This window comes from Thermobia domestica, chromosome 4 (assembly GCF_964235325.1).
Source record: "Thermobia domestica chromosome 4, izTheDome1.hap1.1, whole genome shotgun sequence".
NCBI lineage: Eukaryota > Metazoa > Arthropoda > Insecta > Zygentoma > Lepismatidae > Thermobia > Thermobia domestica.
The window spans coordinates 10,211,219-10,233,435 of NC_137457.1; the positions used below are offsets into that span (position 1 = coordinate 10,211,219).

Genomic DNA, 22,217 nt, shown 5'->3' on the forward strand with positions numbered 1-22,217 from the left:
GACTTTTGACTCATCCTGTACAATCCCATACAATGATTTTTTTTCGACCTAAAGAAACTACATTATTGATTCTTTAATTAACATGACATGATAAACGAAACTATGCTCCACAGATGTAGCCAAGTAACTTTCTAACATGGCTGAAAATTAATTCTTCATAACTTTTGGAGTTGTATGTTCCATTAAAATATGTTAAGAATAACTATTTGCATTAGAAATAGGCGGTAATCTATAATAGTTGAAAATATTGGACTACAAATTTGTTACGGGAAGCCATTCTTCCGTATTGGATAATTTCCAATTTATGTTACTTTCATATTGAATTCGAACGGAACACTTTGTTACTACCTTAATCTTAAATATATAAATACAATATATGTATATTGAAAAGATGTATTAATCCTATCTAAAACAAATTTCGTTTACAAGTAACTGATAAATTTCTGTCCGTGTAGAAGTTATTTAAAAATATATATTAATTATATAAAATTTCATGAAAATGATTTGAATGAAATACATATTAAATTTTATATCTATTACTAGTTAGTTATATCGATATCTTAAAATTCGTGGCAAGAATTACAAGAACCAATGTTTAACATGAAAGTATATTTGACTCGTGACATTTGTTATACAATGAAAACAAGTTTGAAATGTATTGTACTTTTCAGTTGCATAAACCGCATTGTTCCAGTTTAGTAAAATGTCAATAAAGCTATCTAACATATGAATATGTTTTCCTTTATTCAGTGTTGTTTGCAAAATATCCATTGTAATTGGGTATAAACAATTAGCTGGTATAATTTCAAAGAGGGCAATATTAGTGTTACTAAGTTAGTACTTACAGAAGTACTCGAACTTCTAGGTTTTATTACCTTAGATGGAAGAGTGATTTACTCAAAATTAACAAGTACAATATATTCCAACAGACGCTATAGAATAAAATGAAATTCGTCTGTCTCTTAGTCCTATGTTTCAAGGTAAGAAAGAAGAAACCAAGTTATGTTTTCACACTTTAGTATTAATGCTAATTTTAATATTTAAAGACTAAGCCGAGATATTTCTAGATTCGATAAAAGGTGTACAGGATATCTCCCAATAATACTTTTAGATTGTTACTGTCTTCATAATATTGCCAAAATGAAACATTATCTACCACAATATTTGAAGGGTATTTTATTAAAGAAATAGATAATTGGAAAATTATTTAGTTTGTAGTTTCAATACAATTATCTTTTAAAAAATCAGTCCTGTGATGGAGAAAGATTTTACAGATTTAAATGTATTCAATAGTTTATTCATATGGATTGATAACTACAACTGATTGAAAAGTAATCATAAATTTGGCACTTTCAAAGATCTATGTATCAAATTGCTACAATCTATGTATTAAAATGATACAATAGCTATTGAAAGCGCCCGAGCTTCAACGTATAACTATGACTTTCAAATCTTTCATTTACGGTTATGCGTGATATCACGTTTAACACAGACAAACATTTTAAGTACGAGTACCTTACCTAGATCTCTTATATTACCTAGATCTCTTTTCATGAAGTTTATGATATAAAATTGTTGTTCAAAGCCTTTGTATTTTAATAAGCCTTCTCTAAAATCAATGCACATAAATTGTGCTTCCATCTTCCGAGTTCTTTTAAACTATACGTTGTGGACGTATATATCTTTATGGTCAATCCTTTCGACAATGTGATCTCGGAAACTACAAGCTGTAGAGAGATGATGTTTTCACTGATCGATTGGAAATTTTGCGTAGATTGTCCAGTTCTAATTGACTATTTAATAAAATATGGCAGTTATTTCTTTATTACATTGTTAGGGTACACTGGAAGCGTTGAAATTAAACAAAACTAAAGCATCATATCCTACGCCTTATACATTCCAACACCACAGTGTTGTATTTAGGGGTTTCATATGTCTAGGCGTTTGTTTAATGGCCAAATAATAATGAAAAAGAAACGATAACCATTTCTTCAGTCTAACCAGGAAGATGAATGTTTATTTTTGGAGTGTTTTGCCCAATGAACACCATATATAACTGTCATTATAATTAATTGTGTATGTAATGCATTTGCTTATTACATACTGCATGCAAGAAGAAAGAAAACACTGGTCATGCACAAATTAGAAATTCCAACCGGAAGTAGGCTCAAATCTTGCAAACGGTGCGAGATATTGAGAAAAAAATAATCGATAAAATCTCCCCTTTATGATACGCCGTGCAGATTTTTTTTTTTTTCAAGACTTCTTTCACTTGTGTCTGTTAATGGACATATACAGATGTTCAGAGAAATGAGAAGGATATTTATGCTCATATGCGAATGATGCGCTGTGTAGAGAACGCAGGTTCAAATAGTAACATTTTAACTTCTTATATAATACACAATGTTTTTAATCAAATAATACAAATTATGAAATATAGTACGCGACAAAACATAACCATCTTCTTCCTCGAAAGTCAAGATCTGAGGGTTTATTGTCCCTACCATAAATTCTTCATTGTAACTAGATTCCGGCGTTGAAACTCCAACACAGGTAGAACTGTATAAAGCTCTCAGTATGGCTAACCCCATTACGGTTATCATAGTAGCATCGTACAGCGTTTGTTCCGTCTGGCATCTGTAGCTTTTACAGCGTGATTGAAGATCGTATATTTTGGTAGCTAGGCTTTGTTATCAGCCCACATCATGTGACAATATATGAAAGTTATTTTATTCTACTTTGTCAGCTTAATACACAAATTACTTTATGTTAATTATGTCAGGATGTATGTAGATGTTATCGGAAAGAGCAAATCTTCTTTACTCCCGATCCAAGCCTTTGCATTATGTTTTTTTTTTTTTCATAAATGACGTAAAGGCAATGCTGTAAATAGAAGAGGGGGAGTAAGCGGGGTACACTTTCTTAGATCTTCCACTTCAAGCACTTCATAAAGGAATAGCAATACACTTTAAAAACTGAGATCTTCTTATCTGAAATATTTTCCATATTGCGACATTGGGTAGGCACAACCCCTCATGGACCGTAGCTCCAGGGAGTCAGTTTAGTACTTATCTATATTTCTTAGCTATTTTTTTCAGTATTTCAATATACATTTATTATTTTATTACCAACGTCCTAGCGACACTGAAATATCACTCCCCATGAGATCAGCGAAGTCAAGCAGTCCTGGGTCTGGTCAGAGGAAAGATAAATGTGCTATTCGTACTCACCAGACGGTGTTGGCGCTGCGGCGTCCACCCAGCGTCGTAAAGACAATTGGAAGCTACTTGAAAGAAAAAAGTAGCGAACTGCAGTCCAGGAAGCAAGTATTAACGGCTAGGGTAGCCGATCTGCTGACAACACATCACCCCACAGGAATGAGTGCCATAAATCTAGGCCTTCTAAGGGCTGTTGCGCCATGAATTTAGTTATCATTAGGCCTATTATTATTGCTAATAATAATAATATTGGTAATAGGCTTAATAAAGATACTGTCTGCTTGTCTGCTTGCTCGTAAGTACATTATTTGTAACTTTATGATGTAGTTAGACAGGCCAATAATAGACCAGTTTCTTTCTAATGTGATTCGTCACGTTACTGGATGATAAAAACTGGACAAACTACAAATTAGGATACTATACACAGAAAATTAATAATGATAGCTTTATTACTCAAATATCAATCTGCATACATTATTAAATATGAGGATCTAGATACTTAATATAATGCTTTTTAATCATTTCTTTTTAAAGAAAGAAGTTTTAAATTGTCATTATAGACAGATGGTCTGTGGAACAATAATAATAATAATAATAATAATAATAATAATAATAATAATAATAATAAATGTTTCCCACGAGATTGAACGAAGTTGTCTTGCAAAATGTATTTGATGAAGACAAGGATCATGTTGTCTTCGAGATAGATCAATCGTCCTCAGAAAGTAAAGATAACGAAAACGAGGACATGTTTTAAACTCTTGAAATGTCAAGTTCTAATTGTTCATTTTATCTATTTATGTGAGAATTTTCAAAATAATATTCAATCAGGTCTGATATAGTGTTTATGTGAGATTGATTCTAAGTTGCATGAAGGGCATATACAATAATAATAATAATAATAATAATAATAATAATAATAATAATAATAATAATAATAATAATAATAATAATAATAATAATAATGCTATTTATAAAAGATTAACATTAGTGCATCACGTTCCTAATAGTAAATCACGTTCATGCTCATTGCAATAATATAAGGCAATAATTTAGATTTGAGCATTTATATGTATGTGTCCACAAGTTCGTTGGTCGGCTAACTAAAAAAAAAAAAGTGAAGGCAAACAAATAGACCTCTGAAGTAAGATTTTAACCTATAATTAGTGCTTGAACTTTCCAGGTAAACACTACCCGCCCGATACCCATTGCGTTTGGTCCTTACACCTGATAAGCCCGTTTGACCCGTGTTTGGCCTGTTTGGACCATTTTGACCCGATAGACTCGTTATGAGTTCGTACATGATAATTAGAACAATTTGTGTTTTGATAATAAAGTGAAACAACACACTATTTGCAATCATGACAGGCTAAACTTGTTTTTATAAAAACGGGGTTATCAGACCAACGTTATACATACGGTTCAATCGGTCAAACTCGGTTCATAAGGGTAAAAATACAATATCGGTCCAACGGACGGTCCAGAATCGGTTCTATTTTCCGAGCATTACCGAAAATGTACAGTAGCCTGAAGCGACTCTGATGTAAAAACTATCGTATTATTATTATTATTATTATTATTAGTAGTAGTAGTAGTAGTAGTAGTAGTAGTAGTAGTAGTAGTAGTAGTAGTATATTAAAAGGAGAGAAAATTAGTTATTGAATGATCTGTACGTATTTTATTCCTATTTTAAATGGTTATTCTTGTTTTATTTATCTGCTTATTGGTTTGCAACACTCAGAAAGAATAGTTCGAGACCTTATTGTTTACAGGGAGAGCGGCTAAGCTTTTGTAATACCGGCAACCTCCAACTGGTTGGCAAACCGCACATGGCCGCTAAAAACCATATCACAGTTTTACTGCTGATAAAAAAAAAGTTGGTTTAGCTTTGAAAATCAATATAAATTTATGATTTAATATTAAAATTTAAATTAGAAGTGCACAAACTCATTTCCACAGAAAATTCTCTTTATCATATAATATAGCTTTTCATACATTTTTATAACCTAATAATAAGATTTAACTTAGTAGGATAAGAATGCAATCCAAGATATTGTATTGTAATAATGTAATATTCATTAGGTTATGGCATGTGCTGATCATGTGAATTTAGTACGGGATCTGCCACAATTAAATATGGGATACGCCGGGAAAGCAATAGAAAGAAATGCAGAGGTTTTATTAAACGCTTGCAGGGACATGGATTTAGAAGTAAATGCATAGAATACTAAATACATGGAAGTTCGTCGAGATCGTAATACTGCAAATTATGAATACCTTAAAATATCAAACAATACTTTCGATAAGGTGGATACTTTAAAATATCTAGGATCAATATTAACCTACGAAAACCATATTCACGAAGAAATTAAATATCGACTAAAAGCAGGGAATTGGTGTTATTATTCAGTTCAAAACCTTTTACCCTCCCGAATTCTGTCGAGGGATTTGAACCTTAAAATATATATAACGCTAATAATGCCTGTTGCGCTGCATGGTACCGAACATGTTACTTAATAATAATGTAGTAAAATTATAGAAGAATATTTGAAGGTAATAGAGCAGAAGTACTTTCCAACATATTATTTTAATAATGAAATATAATTTATAAAACAAGTTTTATAATACCATAGAATAATTCCAGATGGTAGTGTAAAATTACATTTTAATATAAAATTTCTTAAAATTGTAACAAAATTTATAAAACAGTTTTATGACATAAAAGTAAAATTCAAGATGGTACGGCGAAGATATCTTTCAAAATATTATTCCGTAATAATGTAATTAAATGTGCTAAGTATACTTCATGAGTTAATAAGAAATTTCAAGATGTGACCAAAGGTACGTTCCAACGTGTTGGTTTCTAATAATGTAATGAAGAATACATAAAGCTAGATGAACTTATATTAAATCACGGGAACTATCAGCTGACATGGAAAGTTTCAATTTGACAATCTTATAGCCTTAGGAGACGCGCCAATAGGAAAATTGTCAAAAGTACATTTTACTCATTTTTTGCAGGTAGAAAAGAGAATGAAAAATTAACCATATTATTTAAATAGGCATTTTTGGACATTAAACACAATATTTTAAGTAATTATAATTGGAATAAAAGCTTAAAATTAGGTATATATGTATGTTTTTAATAGTGTTATCTAAATGAATCACCAAAGCAAAAACATCGCAACTCTAGTAGGGTTTATGGAAAACTTAAATATCTTCCCCACATTACTTAAATGAGGCATCTTTATTGTTAGGCACTTTCAATGGAGCTAAAGTGATGATATTTCGTATATGTGTAGCCTCCCTGAATTAATCCACAGGAAAAATAGTCATAAGTGAATATTCTTACTTTCTATAGGTCTAAGAGTCTAAGAGATGAAACATTTCTTTATATTATATAAATAGGTATATTGCTCAATAAAAAAGTTCAGAAATTTCAAATTAGAAGAGAAAATGAAATCTTGGCATACTCGTAGAATTTTAAAAATAACAAAAAACCATCAACGATAAAAATGTGTCGATTTTAAGTTTTTTGGGGTGGGATTAAAATCCGACACTGAGTATTTTAAGTGGGACTGCTCCTACATACCATTATGTCTAGGTTCTTCCAAGAGCTACAGGGTCTTGAAATTTTTCAGAAGTATTAGGATTTTGCGATATTTTGAGATAAATTACAAAATATTACGATTTGGTACATAAGAGTGGTAATGGTTATATCTATATAACCCACCTTGTTGACACGAATGCGTTCGTAATTTGGACCCACCAAGGTGATACATAGCACGTGCATATGTTTATTACGGTACTTGGTTTCTTTTCTTTATCAACTATATTCACCTTTGAAAATATAAGAGATTCGTAATTTCCTTAACATTGATACTAGAAGAAAAATGAAGCATATCTTAACTCTCGTAAGTATAGCTGTTTTGATCACGTTTATAATGCTCTATAAGGTTTAAAACCTTTTCATACTCTCGATCGATATTCAGTTCGATCCAAACAGCTGTGACGTACCAGACGTCAGAACAGCTGCATTTTGATTCCTTCCTGTTCCTCATCCCGGATTCTTTCTCTTGCATTACTTTTGAGCTCTGTCCGTCAGACTTATCTAGTCAAGGGCGTCCAGTGCTACGAGTTTGGCAAGTGAATTTATCCAACCTTGACGGCTATCCAAACGGGTCGTCTCACCTTTGCATCATCTCATCTCATCATTTGATCAGAGATTTCATAAACAACCACACACCATTACGGCTTCGTGCCGCAGGTCTCGATTTGCTCATGGCGGACTCTGGCAACGCTTCTGGACCACCTATAGAATGCAGACACGGAGGTTTACCACCTGTTTTCGTAACTCCCTCCGCTAGCTCCACGAAGGTGGAGAGGCAGAGAGAGCACTGCGAAAGACGCCGCCGAGCCTCAGAGCGCTCAACTACCTCAACAGTGTCTAATGCGTCAAGCAGGCAACGATCTAGATCTCCACTTAGTCAGCCCAGCTATGCCAGCAAAGCACAATCTCCTCCTGCTAAGAAGCAACATACCGCCAATGACTCCGATATTTCCGACATGGACGCTAAAAATTCCACATCATCACGCCGAGCATCAACTACGACTATCACACCACATTCACAGTCCTCATCTGTTCATTGCTTCCTATTGCAGAAATACGATCCTAAGTATTCTAATGAAAAGTTCATTATCCTGCAACTTAGGAAATATCTACCCAGTCTTCCACTCCAGGAAGTTGTCAAAACACGAAACGGATACATATTGAAATCCACAAATCCAAATTTCCTCTCGACAGTCCGCAATAAGGCATCCTTCGAAATTTTTGGTAACACCGCCATCATTACTTCTCTCACTTCTTCTCGACGTAAACAGCCACCTCCACCTAGACGTCCTCCAATGCTTTCTGTAGTGATTCGAGGAGTTGATCCTACATACTCAGACGAGGAAATCCAAGCAGAATTACAGTATGAAGGGCATACTATTAACAAAGCCATCCGTATTCGTAATAACACTGGCCTAACTTATATGGTTAGAATCCTCACTTCATCTCAGGACACCATAGATACCCTTCTCACTCAAGGCGCCCTCATATACAAGCGACGACACAGGGTAGAACCCTCTCGGTCGCCAGCACCCTTACCTATTCGATGTGAGCGATGCCAAGCGTATAACAGCCACGCAACAGCCGATTGTAAAAATGCTACTGTTTGTGGTTACTGTTCTGGTCCACATCAAACGCGACTTTGCCCAAATATGGAACTTCCACCCCAATGTCCAACATGTCAAGATAGGCACCCCGCCTATAGCTATAAATGCAAAAACAAACCTAAGCCTGATGAATCACACCCGGAATTAGTTGCTCCACTCCGCACCCAGTCAGCATCAACCAACACTGAAAAACATGTCGATGATCCAGTTACTGTCGGCAAACTCCTGGAATTTCTTACTCTTGCACTTCAGAATATCCACCCCTTCAATCGTCAGCACATTCTCCAACAACTCACACTTGCCGCTAAATCAAGTTTCAATGTCTCACTTTATGCTACATACTCCAATAACTATGTTCATTTTCATACTGCACGATACGAAACAACTGTTTAATTATTTTCTCCTCATTGACTTGTCTTTCTTGTTTCTGAATATCCGATCTCTACCTAAAAACAAAGTACTCTTCCAGACCCTATTACTCGAAGAACACATTACAGCTTTCCTTCTCAACGAAACCTTTCTGACCAAGTCTATCTCTTGCCGATTCCCTAATTATATCTTACTTCGCTGTGATAACCCACTACCAGCCTTGCGAGCTAATGGCGGTGCCGCTGTAGGCTTCCGACACAACATACCGTACAGGCAGCAACAATGTTCTATTTTACATTTACCAGAGCATGTCATTACTACTCTGTATTTTAAAAATATCACTATCACTTTGGCTACAATATACATCAGACCAGGCAATCCAATTCCTCTGAATTTCTTCTCTCATATATCAGCTACATACCGCCATTATATCATTCTCGCTGATATCAATTTCCATAGTCGCTCCGCTCAAGACCGAACCCGTTTTACTGATCATATCACAACTCATACGACAGGCGTTCTTCTCGATCTTCCGACGGCCACTCGGCCAATATCAAACACCACTCCGGACATTGCAATTACTTCTAACACGCTCACCACACGCTGTACTGTCACAGTTCTCGATTTACTGGGCAGCGACCATGCGCCGTTAAAACTTACATATCATACAGGTGTTGCTCCTCACCAGCCTCTCCCACCTCCTCGTCTTTCACCCCGCTACGACAAAGCCGACTGGCCGCGCTACCGCACTTACCTCTCTTCTGCTCTTGCACCTTATCAAGCACCAACCACTTCAGATGAACTTAACGCTCAAGTTGATCATATTACTTCTGCTCTCCAACAAGCCTCCGCTCTCTACATACCACAAACAGAATCCATACCATATCGTCCAAAACTACCACCGCATTATCTTCCTTTGATTCGTCAATCACGACAAGCTTATCGTGAATATCTCCATACACGAAACCCGGATGCACTTCATCATCACCATCAACTACAGAGAACTGTCCGAAATTACCTTCTAGCATATCGGCAAAGGCAGTGGGTGAAAACTTGCAATAATCTCGCCGACACAAGCCATCCAACTGTGTATTGGAAGCGTTTTAATGCCTTGTGTGGGAAATTTTCCAAGACTCCTTATCCTCTCCTTGTCAATGACAAGCCATTACACTCGGATTTGGAGAAAGCGAACGCATTCGCAGACCATCTTCAAGGTATATTTACTCCTCCTGCACAGGTTAATTCCCGCTCACATCCTGTTGACAGTGTAAACACGGATTCCAAGCACTTTCAGCCGGACGCCAACCATCCATTACCACCGCATGTCCTAACTGTACCCATCCAGTCAGATGAAATAACAGCTGTGGTTCAGCGTAAGAAAAATACTGCTCCCGGCTTTGATAGCATAACTTACCGCCACATCAAGGAAAGCCCACCTATACTGCTCCAACTTCTGGCCCTTATATTTACGTTCATACTACGCACTGGTTTCTACCCCACTGAATGGAAAGTTTCAAAATGTCTCATGTTTCCGAAACCTAATAAATTTCCCAGTTCCGTCTCATCTTACAGACCCATCCAGTTAACGTCCACACTCAGTAAAATCTTTGAAAGGATCATCGTCAAACGCTTACATCCATATTTAACAGATCGCCATCTCATCCCGACCCATCAAGCTGGTTTCCGTCCTGGCTACTCTATTAACGACCAGTTGCTTCGTCTCACGACATTAATCACAAACCATTATAACACGATTCAGCCATCTTGTCTTCTCCTATTCGACCTCGAAAAAGCGTTTGATAAGGTATGGCATTTAGCGCTCATTTACAAGCTTGTCAGACTCCGGCTTCCTATGACCTATATTCGGCTCATATATCACTTTCTTGTCTGCCGTCTAACTTACGTTGCAATAAATTCTGCGCTTTCATATCCCATTTTTCTGTTATCTGGCGTTCCACAGGGATCTGCTTTATCACCTCTTTTATATTTACTATTCGTTGCTGACTTTCCAGATCTACCAAGGAACGTCCATCTGTTCCAATATGCCGATGACACGGCATTTCTTGCGCTCTGTCGCACCGTTCCGCAAATCAATCTTGCACTCCAGGAAGCTATAAATCGTTTTACACACTGGTGCCGGAAATGGAATTTAACAATAAATGCCGGAAAAACACAAGCCATAGTTTTCATCCCACCTCGCAAACGCACAAAAGTCCATCGCAATTCATCTCTTCTTTCATTACAAGTTAATAACGTACCAATACATCCTTCTAAAACTGTCACTTATCTTGGCCTCATTTTCGACCGTCACCTCACTTGGACACCTCACCTCAACTCTGTTAAAACTAAGGCATATAATAGACTTAATTTACTCAAAAGACTAACCGGAATTACTTGGGGTCTCTCTTCCCAGCTTATCCTTAATACATATAAAGTCTTCCTTCACCCAGTGCTTACCTATGGTTCTCCAGCCTGGATATCAGCATCACCATCCTACTATGCCAAGCTCGCAGTTTTAGAACGACACGCCTTTCGCATCGCTTATCGCATTTCATTACCCAGTCCCACCCGTGATCTTTACTCTCGTATTACATTTCCTGTGCTCAAATTTCACCTAGAAACGCTACGTCGTAAATTTCTCACCGATCGCTACTCTCGTCACCATCCACTACTTTTCGACACTATGCACTACCTTTCACTTCACCCATGCCGACCACGTTATTACTATACCCCTTTGCACCTCCTTTTCACACTCTATTGTTATACATTGCCCCCTAATCATCTCAACCTAGAACTTTTGGACGACTATCGTATTCATGCTCATCTCCCTCACGTATTTCCTTCATATACTGCACAGTGATTTTCCTTTGTTTACTAACAGGGCTCCCCCAGTCTTCATCAGCCTAGCGTCGCCCCTAGGCAGAAGATAACAGCATTCGTTGATCTAACCTTTCCCTTGTGTTGTGGCGTGCTAGCACTTCATTTCATCCTTCACGTTCATAGCTTATACTTATAATTACCATCCTCTATCGTCTGTGTAATGTTTATAGTTTCATAATTTATTTCCATTCTTCTGATTGCATTTTCTTTATGATTTCTCTTATATGTTTATATTATTACTTGTGCATCCACCTGTCAGTATGTTTATGATCGCAAAGATCATAATGTCCATCCATAATCATATATATATTTAGTGATGTAAATAAATGACCAAATAAAGCAAAATAAAGGTTGAAACTGTAACCATGCATCCCTTAGATCCTCTCCCAATATCCTAGTCCAAACATTTTCCTTTACATCCCATTCCTAAAAGAGGGCGTACCCCTCTAAGAGGTTGCTAGCTTACGAGCTAGCTTAAAAAAACTTTACCTATGCCAAAGAGAGGGCGTAACCCTCTAATGGCTGGGAGTAGGAACTTATTTTATATGGATAAAACAATTTGATGAATAAAGATTGCAATGTTACCCTATTCCCGTACCCGGAAAAAAATTAAAACCTTCATAACTTTCTTACTATTGATCGTAGAAAAATAAATGAAAAAGTATTTTAACAAAAAGTAGAACTGGTGGCGAAATCCTTGGTGCTAGGCCATAATCCGAGGAGTGGTGGTTTTCATTTTATGAATTAATAGTAAAATTCAAGGCAGTAAGTCAAAGTTACATTCCAACATATTATTTTGAATTAATATATTTTAATTTAAAAAACAAATTGTCTAACGTAAAGATGAAATTGAATATAGTAGTACAAAACTAAATTCTAATATAATATTTCTGGAACCTAGAACGAACTATATAAAACAAACTTAATGATCTAAAACTAAAATTTAAGAACTGCAAAAAGAATACTATACATTCCAAATTATTATTTTATAATTATAAAACAAACTTTATGAATTAACAGTAAAATTCAAACAAACATAAAGTTTAACGTATTATTTGGTAATAATTTAATAAATAGAAAACAAATTGTATAATCTGCTAGTAAAATTCAAGATAATAGTGGAAAACTATATTCCATTATATTTCTTGAACCTGTAATAAAATTTAGAAGCAAATTTTATGATTTAAAAATAATATCAAACTTAGTGGAACAAGAATATATTCCGTTTTTTATAATGAAATATAATTTACAAATTTTATGAATTCATAGTAAAAATTTCATATAATAAGGCAAATACATTTCAACATATTACTTTGAAATCACTTAATATAATTTCTATAAGAAATTTTATGATCAACTGGCAAACTTCAAGAAAAAAAGCATATTGTAATAATGTAACACAATTTAGAAAACAAATTTTATGGAGTAACAGTGAAATTGAAGATAATAAGTCAAAAATTGCGGTAAATTGTATATGAAAAGAACTAAAATACGAAAATTAGAATAAGTAAAACAAAATGTTGCTAAATGGACAAGAAAGTTTTATTTCCGTTTTATTGTTCTTATTTACTGCTTTTTTGGCATGAACTTTTTCACATACATGTCTTTGCCGATTATACATATACATTATCAAATTATATTCGTACAACTACATATTTATAGACATGCGACAATAATTTGGGACAGGAGTGTACGTTCCAACACATTAGTTTGTAATAATGTTATATAGTTTATAAAACAAATATTATGAGTTAATAATAAAATTCAAAATAGTAACTCACAACTACGTTCCGAAAAAATATTTCTTAAACTTTTAATAAAATCTATATAACAAAGATTTAGGTATGAAAATAATATCTAAGAGACTAAAACAAAAATATATTGCGACACATTCTTTTGTAATAAACAATAAAGTTTGTATAACAAATTTTATGAATTAATAGTAAAATCAAGATAATAATGAAAAGTACGTTCCGCCATGTTATTTTAATAGCATAATATAATTTATAAAAAAACATTATTATCTAATAGTAAAGTTTAAGATAGTAGGGCAAGAGTATATCTCAACCTAATATTTAATATTATAATAATAAAATATATAAAACCTCTTATGATACAAGAGTAACATTTAAGGAAGTAGGGCAAAACATATATCGTAATGCATTATTTAGTAATCCTGAGATACAGTTCATAAAACAAATTTTATGATCTGGTTGTAAAATTTAAGGAAAACTTGGAAAAGATTATAGTACTATTACTAAAATAGTTCTACAACAGAAAAATCTATCTACCTAATAATAAAATACGGTTTAATTCAATTTCCTTCCTTCTGGGTACGAAGCGTGTTTCACTTATGTTTTCTCAATGAATGTTTCTTCAGGTGTACCATAGATATAATCATCCATAATAAGAAAATATATATATTTATATTAGTATATATAGTATATATATATATATATATATATATATATATATATATATATATATATATATATATATATATATATATATATATATGTTAGTTAAGATATATATTTTCAAGGTTGATCTGAAATATGAGTGGAAACAGTCTTTCGGTTGGCTCTAAATAAAACATTTTTACTGGTCAGTTTCGGTAACTTAAGGTATAACATTGTTCCGAGAAACCTACTCACATTAAAATCGAACAACTTTAAAAACATAATTTTTTAGTGCAAGGGTTCATAGTAGAAAACATATCTTTTGTAAATGTGGTTATTTATGTAGTAAAGTTTTCCTAAAATACACGTCCGTGAACTTGCCCCCCCCCCACTTTAAGCACTAACGATAAAATTAGTGTCAATCGTTAGTGCATCGTTAGTGCTTCTTAGTGCACCAACCCCTAACGTTAGTGCTTAATTAGTGTAGGAGCTACAAGCAAAAATCCTTTGGGGGGGCCAAGTTCACGCTACCCCCCACTTCAAGCACTAACGAAATAACTGATGCCATTCGTTAGTGCATCGTTAGTGTTTCCTAGTGCACCAACCCGTGACGTTAGTGCTTCATTAGTGTAGGCTCTAGAGCCAAAACAATGGTACACGCTGGCCCCCCCACTTCAAGCAATAAGGAAAGGAATAGCGCCGTTCGTTAGTGCATTGTTAGTGCTTCTAGAAAATACTAAAAGTTTCGTTAGTGATTCAGTATTAGTGTAGATATAGCCAATTATAAGTCACGAAACTCCCATAAGAAATGCATGGAGAATTTTTCATTGCGTTAAATTACCGCCAAATTCAAAAGCACTATTGACCTCTGCTAGTGCAATCGTTAGTGCATCGTTAGTGATTCTTACTGCAAAAACCGCTAACGTTAATGCTTCATTAGTGTAGGAGTTATAAATAAAAAAATCTTTTGGGGGGGCCAAGTTCACGCTGCCCCCCCCCACTTCAAGCATTAACGATAAAATTAGTACCATTCGTTAGTGCATCGTTAGTGCTGCCAGAAAATACTAATAGTTTCGTTAGTGCTTCACTATTAGTGTAGATATAGCCAATTGTAAGACACGAAACTCCCATAAGAAATGCATGGGGAATTTTTCATTGCGTTAAATTACCGCCAAATTCAAAAGCACTAATGATCTCTTTTAATGTAATCGTTAGTGCATCGTTAGTACTTCTTAGTGCAGCAACCATAACGTTAGTGCTTCATTAGTGTAGGAACTATAATTGAAAAACCCTTTGGACCTAGCGTGAACTCCCCCCCCCCACTTTGAGCACTAACGAAAAGATTAGTGCCATTCGTTAGTATATCGTTAGTGCTTCACTATTAGTGTAGATATAGCCAATTGTAAGTCACGAAACTCCCATAAGAAATGCATGGGGTATTTTTCATTGTGTTAAATTCCCGAACGTAATAGTAACCACTACACTAATATATGATTGTTAGTGCTTTTAAATTTGGTGGAAGAATTTTACAAAATGGAAAATGCTACGTGTCTAAATTTAGCCCCGCAAGCATCTCAAATACTAAAAAAAAAAAAGACGTTTGACATGGTTAGTGCATCGTTAGTACCCATTAGTACACTAAACTCTAACATTAGTGCTTTGATTCAACTCTATATTAGTGAATATTATTTGCAAGACTAAATTGAAATTTTTCTAATTCTACAATAATTGTCCTACAAAGCTGAGATAAACGTCAAAAGTTAATGCATCCTTATTGCTTGCCGAAACACGAAGCATTAGTGTTAGCGCAATTATAGTTTAAGAGTTATAAGTGAATAACTCACTCTGTGCTAAATTTAATTTTAGCGAATTTTACAATAATTGTCCCACAAAGGTTGAATAAACGTCAAAGATTAGTACATCGTTAGTCCTCCGAAAGACACTAAGCATTAATGTTACTGCTATCACAGTTTAGGGGTTAAAAATGAATAACTCGAGGGGGGAGTTCTTCTTCAGATCTTTAAATTTTGTATAATTTTACGTTAATTGTCTGACAGAAATTGAGCAAACCAGCGTTTAGTCCTCCGCTGAATAAGCACTAATGGTAGTGCTATCATAATTTAAGTGTTATTAACGAATAACACGCACGAGCCTAAATTCAAATTTGTCGAAATTTACAATAATTGTCAATCAAAAGGTAGGATAATCGCTAAAGGATCGTGCGTGTTAAGTGCTTCAAAAATACTAAGCATTGAGGATAGTGCTATCATAGTTTAGGAGTTATCAGTGAATAACTCGAACGGAACTCAATTAAAATTTATCTAATTTTACAATAATTGTGTAAAAATTGAAAAACCTGAAGTTAACCCCGCTCGAGTCATTTGGTAAAACTCCTAAACTGTGACGGCACTGACGTCAAGTGATTAGTGTTTCATGAAGCACTAACAGTCACTAATCTTCGGTGGTTATCTTACCTTTGTGGGACAATTAGTGTGAAGTTCGAAAATTTAAATTCAATCCTATCCGGACTATTTATCAAAGCACTAACGACAATGCTTAATGTTTTATAGAGCTCTAGCAATGCAGTAAGAGCTTGGGTTTGTCCCACTTTTTTGGTACAATTAGTGTAAAACTGTTTAAGTTGAAAAACCTAAAGTTAGACCGGGTTGAATTTTCATTAATAAGTCCAAAAATATGATAGCACTAACGTTAGTACTTATTATTTTTTGAAGCGTTAAGGATGCACTATCCTTTAGCGTTTGTCGTACTTTTATGAGAAAATTAGTGTTTTTCGATACTTTTAAATTCAGTCTCGTTCGAGTTATTCATTAATAATTCCCAAACTACGATTTCACTAACGTTAGAGCTTTTTGGAGTATTAACGCTGTACTAACCTTTGACGCTTATTCCACCTTTGTGATATAATTATTGAAACTTCGATAAATTTAAATTTAGCCGGGAATGAGTTATTCACTTATAACTCCTAAACTATGATAGCAATCAGTGTTTAATAGGGCTCTATTAATGCACTACCCACTGGTTTTAGTCCCACTTTTGTGGCACAATTACTAAAAAAATGTGTAAAAGTTGAAAAATCTAAAATTAGCCCCGAACGAGTTATTCATTAATAACTTCTAAAGTATGATAGTACTATCATTAGTGTTTAGTGCACTAATGTGAAATCACTTAGCACTAAACATGTAAATAGTTTTAATAGCACTTGAGAATCGTGCGGGGCTAAATTTAGACACTTAGCATTTTTAATTTTGTAAACTTCCCACATATTTAAAAGCATTAATAACTACATATAGTGTAATGGTAATGGTGTAGTGTAGTGTTAGTACCTCTTATTACAGAACTCCAAACATTAGTGCATCAACAGTATGGACGGTAGAAAATAAAGCTTAGGGGAAGCTAACTATACGCTAGCCAATAAAAGCATTCACGATGAGAAGCATTAATGTTCGGTTTTGGTGCACTAGCAAGCAATAACGAAACACTAACGATGCCACTAGAAGAGACCACTACTGCATTTGAATTTCGTGAGAATTTGACCTAATGAAAAAAATCCCCATGCATTTCTTATGGGAGTTTCGTGACTTACAATTGGCTATATCTACGCTAATAGTGAAGCACTAACGAAACTATTAGTATTTTCTGGAAGCAATAACGATATTCTAACGAATGGCACTAATCTTTTCGTTAGTGCTCAAAGTGGGGGAGCAAGTTCACGCTAGGCTCAATGGGTTTTTTACTTGTAGTTCCTACACTAATGAAGCACTAATGTTAGGGTTGGTGCACTAAGAAGTACTAACGATGCATTAACGATTACACTAAAAGAGATCATTAGTGCTTTTGAATTTGGCGGTAATTTAACGCAATGAAAAATTCCCCATGCATTTCTTATGGGAGTTTCGTGACCTACAATTGGCTATATCTACACTAATAGTGAAGCACTAACGAAACTATTAGTATTTTCTGGAAGCACAAACGATATACTAACGAATGGCACTAATCTTTTCGTTAGTGCTCAAAGTGGTGGGCCAAGTTCACGCTAGGCCCAAAGGGTTTTTCACTTGTAGTTCCTACACTAATGAAGCACTTACGTTATGGTTGGTGCACTAAGAAGTACTAACGATGCACAGAGGATTGCACTAAAAGAGATCATTAGTGCTTTTGAATATGGCGGTAATTTAACGCAATGAAAAATTCCCCATGCATTTCTTATGGGAGTTTCGTGACCTACAATTGGCTATATCTACACCAATAGTGAAGCACTAACGAAACTATTAGTATTTTCTGGAAGCACAAACGATATACTAACGAATGGCACTAATCTTTTCGTTAGTGCTCAAAGTGAGGGGCCAAGTTCACGCTAGGCCCAAAGGGTTTTTCACTTGTAGTTCCTACACTAATGAAGCACTAACGTTATGGTTGCTGCACTAAGAAGTACTAACGATGCATTAAGGATTGCACTAAAAGAGATCATTAGTGCTTTTGAATTTGGCGGTAATTTAACGCAATGAAAAATTTCCCATGCATTTCTTAAGTGAGTTTCGTGACTTACATTTGGCTATATCTACACTAATAGTGAAGCACTAACGAAACTATTAGTATTTTCTGGCAGCACTAACGATGCACTAACGAATGGTACTAATTTTATCGTTAATGCTTGAAGTGGGGGGCAGCGTGAACTTGGCCCCCCAAAAGTTTTTTTTTATTCATAACTCCTACACTAATGAAGCACTAACGTTAACGGTTTTTGCAGTAAGGAGCACTAACGATGCACTAACGATTGCACTAGCAGAGGTCAATAGTGCTTTTGAATTTGGCGGTAATTTAACGCAATGAAAAATTCTCCATGCATTTCTTATGGGAGTTTCGTGACTTATAATTGGCTATATCTACACTAATACTGAATCACTAACGAAACTTTTAGTATTTTCTAGAAGCACTAACGATGCACTAACGAACGGCACTACTCCTTTCCTTATTGCTTGAAGTTGGGGGGCCAGCGTGTACCATTGTTTTGGCTCTAGAGCCTACACTAATGAAGCACTAACGTCACGGGTTGGTGCACTAGGAAACACTAACGATGCACTAACGAATGGTATTAGTTATTTCGTTAGTGCTTGAAGTGGGGGGCAGCGTGAACTTGGCCCCCACAAAGGTTTTTTGCTTGTAGCTCCTACACTAATTAAGCACTAACGTTAGGGGTTGTGCACTAAGAAGCACTAACGATTGACACTAATTTTATCGTTAGTGCTCAAAGTGGGGGACCAAGTTCACGGACGTCTAAAGTACTCTTTTCTTAGAAGTAACAATAAAACCTTGAGAGTGTTGTAGACACTAACAAAATATGAAAATGTATCTTAGGCAATGTTTCTTCTATTCTTCATGCAACTAATTAACTTCACACTAAACTCCTCTGAAAAAAAAATAGTATTTATTAGTATAGCATTTTATTGATCAGGTGATCATTAAGAAACACTTGAATTCAATGTTTCATTTTACTATCTACCGAAATGCTTTGTATGTGGAAGCAGAATTATGATCAATAAGTTTTTTTATATTAACAATTTCGATTAACTGTTCAGGAAAGTTTAATCTGAAGTAAATTAGTTATAAGAATAGAAGAAACAGTATCTCAAAGAAATGCTGATATTTTGTTAATGTCTACAAGACATTCGCGATATTAGTGTTATATTGTCACCTTTTTGTTGTAGGAAAAATTTTTCAACATAAACAACCAGTTCAACAGATCTATTTCCAATACGAACCCTTGCAGTAAAAGTGTACATTATGTTTTAAATGTCATTTAATCTTAATGTGAGTAATTTTCATGGTGAGCAATGCCACAGCTTAAGTGACCGAAACTGTCCAGTAAAAGTATTATGGATACAATCAATGGGATTATTAATATGATTAAAATATTAGATATTTATTTGTTCATTTTTCATGTGGATTTACCTTCGTTGTTGTTAACAAAATGAGATCTATTACAGGTAGCACTTGTTTTCGGAAGCCATCATAACAGAGATCGGCATTCAAGAGGCCTAGGTAAAGTAACTTGTTAACATTAAGATTTTCCTTTGCACTCAAAGATAAAATTGCAATTTCTATTCCTGAAAGTTCATACTGAAAAATTCAAGCGTAGTGAAGAATTCAAGTCCCGAGGAGAGTGTTGTCATGGAAGAGAAGTGAATGATTTTATATTAAACAATAAAACTATCGTGTATGATTGGATTACAATAGATATTCCTTAATATTTAAGAATAATAATATTTAACAATAACAATATATATAATGTCATCAGCGTTTCCCATTGAAAGGAATCACGTAGAGGCACCAAATGTTGTAAGAGGCGCATATAGAAAGCAACTTTCCCATAGCTAGGAAACCGTATGTTGCCCGAAGCGACTACATGCACGTGAGAAAGTAAGATCCTAAAGTGGCGCATGCGCCAGCGGAACTTTCCTAGTGCTCTCAGTAACGTCGTAACAGTAGTTAAAAATGGACGTTCCTATTTCAGCTTCCGTTGCGTATGAACTGTGAGCAGTGATAAAGTGAAGTAACTGAATCCAGAACACATAGCTAGACGCAACAATACCACGATGAGGAAGGAGAGTTTCTGGACTGTATCATCACGCGAGATGAAACGTGGGTTGCTTACAAGACCCATCATGCACATTTTGGCGTCCTGCTGCAAATTGTCTACACCAGAAAAGCACCATCTTCTTGCTCATGATGTTAGGTCCATAAACCTGGCAAAGCTGACGCTGGATTTCAATCAGCGCTATGCCCTGTGTATTCAAAAACTTCACTACTCGCACTTCCCGCGAGACGGGAGCTCGAAAAGGAACGCCCATCTTCAACCACTGGCACAACCCTACTAAAAAACACTAGGGAAATTCCGCTGGCTCATGCGCCATGCTAGAACTTTACTCTCTCACGTACACGCAGTTGTCTCGAGTAACATACGGTTTCCTAGCTGTAGGACGCGTGGGAAAGTTACTTTCTGGATGGTCCTTTCATATAGATAGATCTCCACGAGAATGAATCGTGTACAAAACCGTTTTTATTTTAGTGGGATATCAGGGGATAAATTTATTCATCTTTCAAGTGGAAAATTTTCAGATTTAACATATCCCCGAACGTGTTGCTTGTATGCGACCAGATATCTTGGAAGTGTGGTTTTACATATCAGGTGTTGTCTTCGTTGTTCAGATTGACATGGACTTAGGACTTAGAAAAGAGGAGGATAAATACACAAACAATGGAATGGTTGTGAGGACATTCCTTTAAAGACATTCTTCTCCCCCTCTTTTACTCCGGGTTCTGAAATAACAAGTAAATGGTCTAAATGAAAGAATCGAGTTTCAGGATGAGACATAGCACGCCTGATAGAGGATGTGATCGTATGTATATGTGCAACGTTGTAGCGGCTGAGCTCAATAGGAAACGGGTGCGGAGGGGTTCAAAGTTGGTGTGAGAAGGGCTATGCTATGTTATTGAATTACATAAAATAAACTTTTGAGTCGTGAAAATAGTGAAAGGTGGACAACGGAAATGGTGGTAGTTTTACATATTGGCAAAAGAAAAAATGAGCAGAGTAGATCATGAGCCTATACCGCCATCTTGAAATCCGCCATTATAAAATCTGTGATATTTTTTGAAATGGAAATTAGTCATGTGATATATCAATTAGAGCCAGCATGTTCTCCAAAAGTAAATTATGAACTTTAGTGCTCGTTACCTGTACTCATTTGGAAGATTTAGGATCATTTTTATAGTTATTTCCGAAGATCTAGGAGAATGATACTCGTATGTTCAAAGTTTGCATTATCAAAAATACATGTAAGTTAAATATATCTACAAGCCAACAAACCCTACAGTGTAATTTGACATCAACAGTAAAATTTGATAATATTAATAGTAATAATAAGAAGAATAAGAATAAGAATAAGAATAAGAATAAGAATAAGAATAAGAATAAGAATAAGAATAAGAATAAGAATAAGAATAAGAATAAGAATGTAATAATATGCAACTTGAGTATCAAATTTCATTGTTACTTTTCTTGGCTTGTGGATATGTTTAACTTACATACGATTTCGTGATAAAATATTTCAAC

At 35.0% G+C, this 22,217-nt stretch overlaps 1 protein-coding gene across 6 annotated transcripts in view; it reads left to right on the forward strand.

Moving 5' to 3' along the window:
- Positions 1–824: 824 nt before the first annotated feature.
- The window catches only part of LOC145683708 (uncharacterized), a 179,682-nt gene continuing 158,289 nt past the window's right edge, over positions 825–22,217 (forward strand). For all 6 annotated transcript variants that reach the window (XM_081755150.1, XM_081755153.1, XM_081755155.1 and 3 more), the window contains exons 1-2: positions 825–980; positions 20,089–20,143. In XM_081755150.1, the coding sequence (XP_081611276.1) occupies positions 945–980; positions 20,089–20,143 (91 nt within the window). In that variant the 5' untranslated portion in view covers positions 825–944. The remainder of the gene's footprint in view (positions 981–20,088; positions 20,144–22,217) is intronic.